Source organism: Sciurus carolinensis, chromosome 2 (assembly GCF_902686445.1).
Source record: "Sciurus carolinensis chromosome 2, mSciCar1.2, whole genome shotgun sequence".
Taxonomy (NCBI): Eukaryota; Metazoa; Chordata; class Mammalia; order Rodentia; family Sciuridae; genus Sciurus; species Sciurus carolinensis.
The window spans coordinates 150,628,618-150,642,169 of NC_062214.1; the positions used below are offsets into that span (position 1 = coordinate 150,628,618).

A 13,552-nucleotide genomic window follows, 5' to 3' on the forward strand; every position below is an offset into this window, starting at 1 on the left:
AAATGAGTCAATTAAAAATTCTTAATGATCAGATAGTAAAAAGTATTTGAAAAGTATTATTTTTTAGCTATATATAGTTGGGGAGATTAGAGATTAAAAAATAAGGAATATATGTTATTCTGTACCCAGAGTGATGAGTGTTTTGACAATAGAAATGTGAAGAGAAGCTGGTCGCCATGGCAAACACCTATAATCCCAGCAGCTCAGGAGCCTGAGGCAGGAGGATCAAGGGTTCAAAGCCAGCTTCAGCAACAGCAAGGTGCTAAGCAACTCAGTGAGACCCTGTCTCTAAATAAAACACAAAACATGGCTAGAGATGTGGCTCAGTGGTCAAATGCCCCTGAGTTCAATACCCAGTACCAAAAAAAGAAATGCAAAGAGAGTACCACGTTGGATTTGTCAGGTGATGTGAAACAGCAGAAAAGAAAGAGGCAAAAGTAATGAGAACAGAAACATGGCAGATATATAAGAGAACTGGGAAAGATGCCTCTGTCAGCAGTAAGGGGATCAGTTCCTTCTTAATTTACTGTATTTCAAAGATAATATGTATGAGATAAAAGGGTTAGAAAAAGGTCGGGGGCTATAATAGAAAGTTATTGGGAATCATCTCCTTAATCAAAATGATACAATTTAAAGAATTCTAGAAGAATCTTTAAAATCTAACCCCTTTGAAGATATGCCAAAGGTTCCACTTCAGTCATGCCTCTTTTAAAATAGATTGAACTTCAGAGTATGTAGTTTAGAACTGACTTTATGTAATGTACAGTTTCTTCCTTGATAGTATTTCACTCGATTTATAATTTTCAATTTTAGGTTGTGGCACACAGCCTGTTTGGGAAAAGAAAATGAAATAATGGTATTTGGTGGGAGCAAAGATGATTTACTTTCCTTGGATACAGTAAGAAATCTTATATCTAAATGTTTTTTTCTGGGTAATTATGTTACTCAAACTAAACAACTTAGTTACTCAAATTAAACAACTTAGTTACTCAAACTAAACATTATGTTACCCAACAAGAATATTGCTTTTTTAATACTGCAAAATATGAAATGTTTCTCTGTCGAATGATGAATCCTCAGAAGGAGTGGCTTTTGTAAAACATTTCAGGAGTTTTGGGATTTACAAATCCAAATAGGGCTATTATTTCATTAGTTAAGTTACTACAAAAAGTTTTCCCTTGATCCTTTTCTTTTTATTCTTTGAGCAAGACCTTGTCTCAAAATAAAAAATAAAAGAAAGGACTGGGGATGTAGGTCAGCAGAGTAGGACACCCTTAGATATAATCCCCAGAAATTAATTAATTAAAATATTAAAAACCACAATTTGGCACTTAGACAGTAAAATTTTTGCCTACTTTGTACAAAGTCCCATGGCTACATAAGAAAGCAGGGGTGTTGGGGGTGGTGGCAAATTTATGTTTTGTCTTCTCTTTTTTGTCACTAGAAATCTTTTTTAGATGACAAAGTTTAAATTATGACTAAAATCTTGGGCTGGGATACTGTGCCTCAGTGGTGTGTGCTCGCCTAGCAAGAGTGAGGCCCTGGGTTCGATCCTCAGCACCACATAAAAAATAAAATAAAGGTATTATGTCCACCTACAACTAAAAATTATATTTAAAAAAATAACTAAAATCTTGATCACAAGTTATGAAATTCTAAAGACCTATTTGAAAGGATTGTAGAAATTTTCTGTTAGACCCTTGTACCATATTAATTTTTAGATTACTAATTTTTAAATTAGTAATTCCCAGGGAACTAAGGGGTGTAACTCAGTGGTACAGCACTTGTCTAGCATATGCAAGGGCCCTGTTTTTGATCTCTAGCACCACAAAAGGAGCTACCTTGAAAAGGGAGATAGGATAAAGAAGAGTTTTGCTTTTTTTATGTTTATTTGTGTATGTGTGTGTGTGTGTGTATTATATATATCTCCTTGTCTGTGTACATGCATATATATGTATGTGTGTTACTAACCAGAGAGATTTATGTCTTTTACATGTGTAAAATAAAATAAATCATTCTATTATTATCTCAATGTTATTTTTATAAAAATACCTGATAAGACTTCTCTTTTATTATTAGGGTCACTGTAATGATTTATTGATCTTTCAGACACAGCCTTATTCACTACTAAGGTAAGCAAATCCAGTATTTTTATATATATATATATGCTATGAATATATCATTTTTCTTCCTTCTCTTTTGGAGGAGCTATATTTTTCAGGTAGTTTATATGACTTGAACTTAAGAAAATAGTTATATCTTTTTGTAGTATAATCAAATTTATATTGGTGAATCATATACCAGCATGAGTTTTTTAAATTAAAACACACAGCCAGGTGTCATGGTGCAGACCTGTAATCCCAGAAGCTCAGGAGCCGAAGACAGGAGAATCATAAGTTCAAGGACAGCCTTAGCAATTTAATGAGGCCCTAAGCAACTTAATGAAACCCTGTCTCAAAATAAAAATAAATAAATAAAAAAAAGGACTGGGGATGTAATTCAGTAGTAAAGCATCCCTGGGTTAAATCTCCAGTACCAAAAAAAGAAAAGAAAAGAAAAGAAAAAGAAGAGAAAAGAAGAGAAGAAAAATAAAAAGAAAGAAGAAAGAAAAAGAAAAAAATTAAAATATACAGAACAGTCACATTTTTGTTTTGTTTATGAAATTGCTTTTACTTCATATGGTAATATTAAGCTTACTGTATTTCCTCAATTCTGAATCTTTTAAAAATATTTTAACTTCTGAAAATCAGAATGTGCCATATTGATCTATTTCTAAATACCACACACACATATATACATTCATACATTTAACATAGCAGAACTTTTTTGAACCTCAAAGCCATTTTTAAGTTGGTAGTATGACTTATACTTTCTTGACTCCTACGCTCTTGCTCTAAAAGGAGTATTCAGCAGGCAAGGTGGCACAGCCCTAAAATCTCAGCTGCTTAGGAGGCTGAGGCAGGAGAATTAAGTTCAAAATCAGTCTAGGTAACTTGAGACCTTGTGTCACAATTAACTAGTTTATTAGTTAATAGGTCTGGAAATGTAACTCAGGGGTAAAGCACTAGTAGCTCAAAAAGAAAAATAAATAAATAATGTATGTTTTGGTTAGCTTTTTTGCTGTTATGACCAAAAGAACTGACAAGAACAATTTTAGAGGAGGAATGCTTTATTTGGGGCTCACAGTTTCAGAGGTCTCTGTCCACAAATAGCTGGCTTCACTGCTTAGGGAGAACATCATGGCAGAAGAATGTGGTAGAGGAAAGCAGCTCAGGACATGGTCACCAGGAAGTAGATAGAAACAGCTCTGCTCTCCAGGGACAAAATATGTACCCCAAAGGGATATCCCCCAATGACCCACCTCCTCCAGCCACATCCTACCTGCTTACAGTTACCACACAGTTAATTCCTATCAGGGCATTAATGCACTGATAAAGTTAAGGCTCTCGTATCCCAGTCATTTCACCTCTAAACTTCTTGCATTAGCTCACAACATGAGCTTATGGAAGACACCTACTATCTAAAGCACAACAACATGCAAGGTTGTAATCCAGCTATTTGGAAGGCTGAGGCAGGAGGATTAAAAATTCAAGGTCAGCCCAGGTAATTTAGTGAGATCCTATCTCAAAATAAAATCTCAAAACAGGGCTGGGGATATTAGCTCAATGGTAGAGCACACACACACGAAATATATGTACAGAATTTACTGGGAAGTTTTTTGTTTTTTTTTTTTTTTTTTTTGGCCTTTGACAGTTGGGAGGAAGGATTTGAAAGAAGTCAAAGAAGTTAAAGTTGCCCAGTGAATAGATGTGGATATTTCATGCAGTGAGAACACCTTGGGTGAAGGCATATGAGGGGGAGAAAGAGGAAGAAAGATGACATGCTGTATTTCAAGGAGTATACTGTAACTTCCAAATGTTCTTCAACTTGAACCACTCAGAAAACACTGGACTAGCTCAAACTGAAAATTTCTGAAGTCTTTCTTGACTGTTCCTTGTTTTAGTGTGATAGTTCTCAAACTTGTCTACATATTAGAATCTCATGGGGAGCTTCAAAAACTATTAGTACCTGCTTTCTACCCCCAGGCATTTTGATTTAATTGGTCTATCGTGTGGCCTATACTTTAGAGACTTTGAAAGATCTTAGGGTAATTCTGATATGCAGACAAGTGTCAAACCACTTCTAGATGGCTTATACTATTACTATTACTCAACTTTTACTGTGACCTTTACTCTCCCTAACTAGTTTGCAAGTTTTTCTTTCTTTTTCTTTTTTTTTTTTTTTACTTTCTGGCAAGCTTCATTTCAAGTGGTTTACATAATTTTCTCCTCAAATTTTACCAGATTTTTAAAAAAATTTCATTTATTTTTATTTTTATAGACTGCATTTTGATTTATTGTACACAAATGGGGTACGGCTTTTTGTTTCTATGGTTGTACACTGCAAGTTCTTTTTTTTTAAATATATTTTAGCTATAGTTAGACACAATACCTTTACTTTATTTATTTATTTTTATGTGGTGCTGAGGATTGATCCCAGTGCCTCACACAAGCCACGCAAGTGCTTTACTACTGAGCTACAACCCCAGCCCAGCAAGTTCTTCATATACAAAAATTAAGAAATATTTAAGTGCCCATCTGGAAAGGAACTGTACTATGAAATGAAAAGGCATGACTGAGAGAGGAGGAGTTTGTTTATATAGTGATGGGAAGAAACCAGTAGGAACTAAGTTATTGGAAACACAAGACAATGAAAGAAAAATTGGCATCATCTTAAGAAAGTAGATTTTAGCAAACAATTTAGTCCTTGACTGGAGGAATGATACTTTTCTTTTAAAATAGAGGAGAAATAAGAAGGTATGGGTATAAAGACAGAAAAATTTATTGATTGGGGACAGGGTACTGAGAAAGTTTTAGTTATTAAAGTGAGGTCATTTGATAAGAAAAAAGAGAGGTGAGGATATGAACTTAAGAAGGATAGGGGATATTTGAAAAGGTACTGAGATGACTAAGAAGATGCTGAACAAGGATATTTAACACAGTAATGCTCAGCTGAGGTAGACTGTAACCAATATGTAGAGGTACCATATCTGCAGAAACATAGTTTTCTTCAGCAGCCATATCACAGGTACAGAAAGGAGATGAGTTACTCAATTTATCCCTGACTTGAGTTTGGCCAGGGTGGTGTAACATAGATGAACCAGTATAGAAATGAGAGAAAGTAAAATGGCAGACAACTGGATGGGCTTGCATCAAGGCTGAACTAAAGGTGACCACCAGTTCTTTGATTTCTTTATGTCATCCATGGTACTGAGTGCAGTGCTGTCTGTGAATGGGTACATGCCCTTTTGTTGCTGAACATAGTTGGATACATCAAAACTCAAATATAGCAAAAATTTAGTTGTAGTTATTATTTGAAACCAATTGTCTTGTTATAGCTGCTTGTCCACAGTGCAGTCAACATGATCATTTTATTTTATTTTTAAAAAATATTTTTAGTGGTAGATGGACACAGTGCCTTTATTTTATTCATTTATTTATATGCTGTGCTGAGAATCGAACCCAGTGCCTCACACGTGCTAGGCAAGCACTCTGCCACTGAGCTACAGCCCCAGCTTCTGTGATCATTTTATTTTAAATTTTAAGTCAAGAGACATTTAGCACTTACTATATTGAGACATAGTAGGACAGACACAATTATTCTCACCTCATATGATCTAATGGACTATGGGATCAGCCCATTATTTATATTTATATATTTATATTTAAAACAGGGCTGGGGATGTAGCTAAGTGGTCTAGCACCTCTGGGTTCAATCCCCAGTACCAAAAAAAACACATACACACATATATATATTTTCTGTTTCCATTGGATTTGGATCAAATACAATCTCTGCAATAAAATACATGACTATTATAATGTTTTATGAAAAAAAATTCTCTCATATTCCAGAAAATACAAAAGAATTAGAGCATCACATAAAATTTTTATAATGATTTTATTTTTTTTATTTTTATTTTGCAGTGCTGGGGATTGAACCCAGGACCTTGTGCTTGTTGAGGCAAGCACTCTACCAACTGAGCTATCTCCCCAGCCTGATTTTTATTTTTAAGAATATTTAACTATAAGGCTAGGGGTTTAGTTCAGTGATAGAGTGCTTGCCTCCCCACCCCACACACACACACCAAAAAAAAAAAAAACTTAACTATAAATATTTTTATTCTATAATTTCAAGTTTAAAAACGAATGATTTTGTTATGTTTTATTTACAGGTCATGCCTAGACTGCATTGGTAAAAATGCTATCATCTTAAAAAGTCAAATATCTCTATTACCTCCTAAACTTCTGCAACAAGTACTCAAAAAAATAACATTTTGGACTGCAACCAATCACCGAGAAGAACAAAGAGCCCAGAAAGAAGAAACAGAAAATAAGTATCAGTGGATCAGTAGCAATTGAATTGCTATATACTCTATGTATACCTAATACACTTAAACATTTTAATCAGAGTATACATTCCCCCCCAATAATAGGCTTTATTTAAAGGATAAAATATGAAACAAAAATGCTCTGTTAAAGTGATTATATAGCATGGAATACACAGAAATGAGATGTGAATTCAGATTATATTTGTAAACCAGTTTCCTTATAATCTACAGAAAATATGCTTTCTGAAAGTAAGTACAGTTATAACAGATATTAAATCAATGTGTACTCTTTACTGGAAAGATTATGCAAATTTGAGAATAAGAAATTACCCTAAGGACTTCAGAAATCCCCCAACCTAACTGTAAATGTGTATATAAAACATTACATATCAACTTTCAGAAAGATAAATTTTCTCAAGTCACTTTAAAATTACCTGTGTCGTATAATAACTTAGTTATTTAAAAACTTCCCCTTAAATAACTAATTCAGCTGGTCAAAAATTATAAAACAGGCAGGTACCGGTAGGTTATTAAGTATTGAACTTCAGCCCTTTTAGCACTTACACAGTAAAGTGTTCTTAGGCAACACTGTAACTTTTCCTCACCTTTGTGTGGGGAAATACATGTCTTCAATTCTGACTCCAGCTAAGTTATTTAGTTTGTTCAGTTTTATATATGTAAGACCAAGTTTTAATGTATATAAAGTGAAGGTTTATTTTATCATACAGGCTTTGGAATATTGAGATGTGGTATATTATTAACTTTGAGACATGTTAAAATACATTTTGCCTTGGAAAAGTAATTTTTGTAAGTAATGAAATGGGGTGGTAATTTAGCAATTTGTGAAAAAACCCCCAGTTTGACTCAGTCTGCTCTGTAGAGTTGATGTTCAAAACACCAGGAGGTTTAAAATCTAATGTTAACCCTTTTTAAATAAAAGTACTTCCATCTATCCAGAAATGGAACCCTGTATCTTTATATTCCTCAAATGGTACTTTTGCCATAATTGAAACATTTTTCTTCATTTTATCATAGTCATGCCCTTCCATTGGCTTATTAGTTTCCAGTTAATTACTAAGAAGCTTTGTATATAAAACTATTCTCTACACTATCACCTCACAAGTTGTTTTTGAAGTTTAAAATGTTAGGAAAATATATTTCTACATTGAAATATGTAATTTATAGTGAAAATTGTAGTTTGTAGTATCATTAAATTTAAAGTATATTTTATATATATGTACTGTATTTTGGATGTATAAAGCTTCTATTTATGTATTGAAATGTTTTATGTTTACATTTTTATTTATTGTACAAAGACTATGGAGTTACTGTTTCATAATTTTTGTCAACATGAACCAGTTATTAGAGGTGATTGTGCAAAAAAATTTAGTGTGAGTTTTAATTTTTTCTTACTGTGTTTAGTCAGTATATCAGATTTAGAAAATGAATCTCACAAGTTACGCACATACTAAGAGAAATTATCTTGTTACTTTGACCTTCTGTATCAGCATTTTATATTTAAGGCAAAAATATACCAAAACCTAATTGGATAGTGATGGATGACATTGAATGGAACAAAAACCTTTTAAAATGACTTCTGGGTTATATGAATGCTTTCTCCAGTCCCTTATAAGAACACTTCTGTTTTTAATGATTTATTCAGAACATAAAAAGTTGATCTTTTGTCCCTTCCTTCTGTCTGTCCTACTCACTTTTTTCTATCCTCCTGGCTTTCCACTCTCTCTAGCGTGCACCCTTTCTTTTCCTTTCTATTTTCCTCTCATTTTCTTTCTTACCCTGCAGGGAGACACTCTGCTTAATAAATTCCCTTATGTGAAAAAAAAAAAAAAAAGAACATAAAAAGTTGGATTAATCCCCTCAAAATGCACTTTTTTTTGGGCTTTAAAGAGAATGAAACCTATATATTACCTATAGCATATCAAACTAGTACTATTTTTATTTGACTTGATATATTGTGCCACTTCAAAAAGTTATGTGTCCTGAGGTAATCCAAAGTAGGAATGACTAGAATTTAATCTGAACTTTGGATTAAATCAGGGCTTCCCTGCTATTAGAAAGTTTTGAATTTCCATAGACTGAATGGTATTTCATTCCTCACTTTTTTTTTTTTAAAACAAGTTGCAGATGCCATTTATTTGGTCCATAAGAAGAGTATATTCATTATTTGAGTTTTACAAAACATCACCTGATATTGTAACAAAACACAAAAATTGGTTTCTTACACAGACATACCAGGTAGTACAAAATTTGAAAGTTTGAGTAAATTAACATTGTTTTACATTAATATACATAGTGCCTGTTTTAGTCAGCTTTTTCCACTGCTGCGACTAAATGATCTGACCCGAGGCAGAAAGGTTTATTTGAGGGCTCACAGTTTCAGAGGTCATAGTCCGCGGCTCCATTCCTCGGGCTCTAGGTGACAGAACATCATGGTGGAAGAGTGGGACACAGGGAAGCAGCTGGCATCATCAAGAAGCAGAGAGAGAGAGACTCCACTCTCCAGATAGAAAATATATACCTCATAGCACACCCCCAGTGAGCCACTCCCTCCAGCCACACCCTTCCTCCTTCCAGTTACCATTCAGTTAATCCCATCAGGGATTAATCCACTGATTAGGTTGACTCAATCATTTCTCCTCTAAACCTTGCATTGTCTCACATGTGAGCTTTTGGGGGGACACCTCACATCCAAGTCATAACAGTGCCAATTAACATTTTTTAAAAAGTTTCAATGGATAGCACTTGATATTTCTTTGAATCTGTTTCAGTCAGTTGAGTATAAAAATGGTTAGATATAGGCTAAAAATAATTCTTCTTTTAGCCAAAAATAAAGGCATAATATTTATAAACAAGTAGCAACTTTACTAAACCACAATATTTTTCAACTATTAAATTATATCTGAGGGTATTTACATTAAAAAGGCAACATGCATTGTGGTGTTTCATCTCATGACTGGTTATGCACACACTTTGTTCAAAGGATTTTTAAACTATACTCCTCTTTCAATACAGCATATTTCAATGTTCTAATAATTCTAGCAAAATGAATGCTTTCAGAGGGAGCAGAATCATTTTGTTTTATATTGTTGTGCTGTGGGGATAGGACCCAGGGTTTCATGCATGCTAGGCAAGGCACTCTCTACTGGGCTAAACTGCCAGCCCTACAAACATGTTTAATGTTCAGATATTTTGGTATTTTCCAGCTATCTTTCTTTTATTGATTTTTAGTTTAATTCTATTGTGATCTGAGATGATCACAATATATGAATTCTCTTATTCTAAATTTGTTAAGGCGTGTTTTATAGCCCAGCTGTGTTTATCTTCACGAGTGTTCCAGTGAACCTGAGAAGAGTATGTTTTCTGCTGCTGTTAGATGAAATGATCTATAGATATTTGTTACATCCATTTGAGTGATGGTGCTGTTGAATTCAACTGTCCTCACTGAGTTTTCTGTCTGCTAGATCTAGTTCTGATAGTGAGGTATTAAAGTCCCCACCTACAATAGTGGATTTATCTATTTCTTTTTGTGGTTCTTTCAGTTTTTTTCTCACATATTTTAACAGTCTTGTCATTAGGCACATTAAGGATTGTTACATCTTCTTGGATTGATCCTTTATCATTATGTAATACCCTTCCTTATCCCCTTTTCTTTGCTTTGAAGTCTGCTCTGTCTGAAAATAATAAAGCTATCCCTACTCTCTGTTAGTGTGGTATATCTGTCTTCATCCTTTACTTGTAATCTATATGTGTCTTTAAATTTAAAGTGAGTTTCTTGTTAATAACATATAGTTGTCTTGTTTTTGATCCTTTCTGACAATCTCTTTTAAAGGGTACCTTTAGACCATTGATATTTATAGCAACTATTGATCTAGTTAGTTGACTACCATATTTGTCACTGTCTTCCTTCCTTTCTTCTTTCTTCTTCTTCTGACTCAGGGTTTTGCTAATTTACTGAGGCTGGCCTCAAATTTGTAATCCTCCTGCCTCCACTTCCTGAATCACTGGGATTACAGCCATGGGCAATCTACCACACCCAACTATTTGTTACTGTTTTCTATCTGTTGCCCTTGTTGTTTCTGTTTTTGTCTGCCATGCTTTTCCTGCATTTTGTAGTTTTAATTGAGCACTTCATTCTGCTTTCTTTCCTTTCTTAGCCTATTAATTACACTTTGTTTTTTCAGCTTTTTTCCTTGTTGCCCTAGTCCTTATATATTTACAACTAACTTAAGACCACTTTTAAGAAATACTAGTACTTTGCAAACCAAAATTACCTGATTTCTCCTGTTTCCGAAAGCTCTGTCCTTGCCCCCAATGCCAATTAACGCCAATTTAATAATGAGTACATCGTTTTGAGAAAAAGGAAAAATTTGTTTTATTGCTTTGCTAGCAAAGGAGAAACACAGGGGACTCCTGTCCCTGAGACTGTGAGAACTTCTAACATTTCCTGCAAGGCAGGTCTACTGGCAATGAATACCCTTAGTTTTCGTTTGTGAGAAAATTTTTATTTCTCCTTTACCTTTGAAGGATAATTTTGTGCAAGACAACTCTACTTGGATTTTTGGTTCTTTCAATATTGTAAATATTTCACTCCATTCTCCTCAGGTTTGCCTGGTTTCTGAGGAGAAGTTGAATGTAATGATGTAATGCTGTTTCTGCTTCTGGGGCTCTTGCTGCTACTTCCTCTTTCTTCCCTCCTCTCCCCTTCCCTCCTCTCCTCTCCTCTCTCTCTCTTTCTTTTTAATGCTGGGGATTGAACACCCCAGGGCATGATGGTACATGGTAGGCACTCAACCACTAAGCTATACCTCCAGCCCCAGATTTCTTACCTTTGCTTCTCTGGCTTTCAAGATTTTTGACCTTCTGAAATTTGGATATAATATACCTAGGTGTAATTTTGTTTTGTTTGCATTTATCTTCCTTGGTATTCTCTAAGCTGCCTGGATCTGTGATTTGGTGTCTAACATTAATTTGGGGACTTTCTTAGTATTTATTGCTTCAAGCATTTCTTCTGTTCCTTTATCTCTTTCTTTTCTTTCTGTTCTTCCCATTCCACATGCATTGCACTTTTGTAATTGTGCCAAAGGTACTGGATATTCTGGAGGTTTTGGTGTAGAGTGTTTTGTTTTGCTTCATTTTGTTTGTTGTTTTTTGTTTGTTTTTTCAGTTTAGAAAGTTTTATTGACATCTTCTCAAGCCCAGAAAGTCTTTCCTCAGCTATGTCCAGTCTGCAATTAGTTTATCAAAGACTTCCTTCATTTTTGTTCACTAACATTTATTTTTGTTGCTTCCTAAAATTTCTCTCTCTTACTCTCTGCTTACATTACTCATCTGGTTTTGCATGTTGTTTACTTTGTACATTAGAGGACTTAGCATATTAATCATAGTTATTTTAAATTCCTAGTCTGATTACTCCAACATCTTTGCCATATCTGAGTCTACTTTCAATGACTGCTGTTTCTTCAAACTGGGTTTTTTACTTTTAGTATTTGCACTGCAGGAGGGTCTGAGTTCCTGGAGATGAGCAGGGTTCTCAATTCAAGATGAGTGCGGTTCTTTTTTTTTTTTTTTTTTTTTTTTACTGAGGATTGAACCCAGGGGTACTTAATCACTGAGCCACATCCCCAGTCCCTTTTAATATTTTATTTAGAGACAATGTCTCACTGAGTTGCTTAGGGCCTTGCTAAGTTACTGAGGCTGACTTTGAATTCACAATCCTCCTCCCTCAGCCTCCTGAACCCCTGGGATTACAGTCCCACGCCACCATGACTGTCATGCGTGGGGTTCTTGACAAACATTGCAGAAATGAATTTAAGGATGTGTCAGAGGTACAGAGATTTATTTAGGAAGCAGGGACACATTCGAGGGAGAATGCAGATCATCTCCAGAGTGAGAAGCAGCCACCCCTTGGTGGAAACAGCTATCCCTCTTTATAGAGGGATATAAGGGCTGTACTAGAGGCAGAGTTAGGACAGAGGTACACAATTTCCTGCCAGTTTTCCCTGCAATTGCACATTGCCCTCACATCTTGTTACTTTTGGGGCCAAGGCCATGGGCCAATGCCGTGGGCCAAGGTTTTGGGCTGGATTGTTCAGGAGTGGCTCATTTTGCATTCCGGTGGTTCTTGGGCATTTCCTGCATTTCAGTGGTTTATGGGTTCTTTTCTCTTGAGGCTTGATATGCTGTTTTCCCCTCTGTGTCCCCAAATTTCCATCTCAGTATGTCTTGTAATTTTTAAAATTGAACTTTGGACATGATGAGTTGACTGAAGGAAACTGCTAAACAGGCCATTAGTGGGTGGTAAATGGCCGTTAGTAAGGAGTGGGAAATGGGGAGCCTCTAGTCATAAGCCTTTGCCATTGAAATGTGCATGCACAATGCTTCTCATTTTTTCCCGTCAGGTGGGACAAGATGATTGGAGGGGGCTGGAATTAGTTATTTTCCTTTTGCCAGGTAGGTTAAGCTCTGATAGAAAAGTTTCTCCTGGTGTGGGCCTTGTTAAGAAGACTGCTGTGGTTTATTTCAGAATGGTTCCTTTTCCCTCTCCCTGCTGAATGCATGAGGGGATTTTTCTATGATGTTTACTAGGTCCTATTTTTCTATGATGTTTACTAGTAGAACTCTAGAAGAAAAAACTTGCAGAAGTGTGGGACCATTCTATGACTAAACCCCCTGGAGTCTTTAATTTTCAGTCTTGTCCGTGCTGAGCCTCCAGTACCTCAGTTCCTATGTAGGCTTTCCTGTCCTAGCACTGGTTTCTGAGCCGGTTTCTGCTCCAGGGTGTCTGCCTTGGTAAATTGTGATTCACTGAATCTGCCTGTCTCTTCAGTTTGGAGAGCAGTGATTCGCTCTGTGACTTCACTTCTCTGATAGATCTAAGAGCAGCTGCTGATTTTTCAGGTTGTTTAGCTTTTACTTATTGTTAGGATGGAGTGGCAGCTTCTGTATATATTTGTTTGTTTTGTGTTTGTTTTTTTCTATTTTTGGTACTGGGGATTGAACCCAGGGGCACTTGATCTCTGAGCTTCATCTCATTTGTTTTTCTCTTCTAAGACAGGGTCTCATTAAGTAGCTGAGGGTCATGCTAAGTTGCCAAGGCTGCCTCAA

The 13,552-nt window shown here is 35.4% G+C and overlaps 1 protein-coding gene across 1 annotated transcript in view; it reads left to right on the forward strand.

Moving 5' to 3' along the window:
• Klhdc1 (kelch domain containing 1) overlaps positions 1–8,111 on the forward strand; it is a 45,409-nt gene extending 37,298 nt beyond the window's left edge. The window contains 3 exon segments of the mRNA XM_047542182.1: positions 814–898; positions 2,080–2,132; positions 6,272–8,111. Coding sequence (XP_047398138.1) covers positions 814–898; positions 2,080–2,132; positions 6,272–6,458 — 325 coding nt within the window. The 3' untranslated portion in view covers positions 6,459–8,111.
• The last annotated feature ends 5,441 nt before the right edge of the window (positions 8,112–13,552 follow it).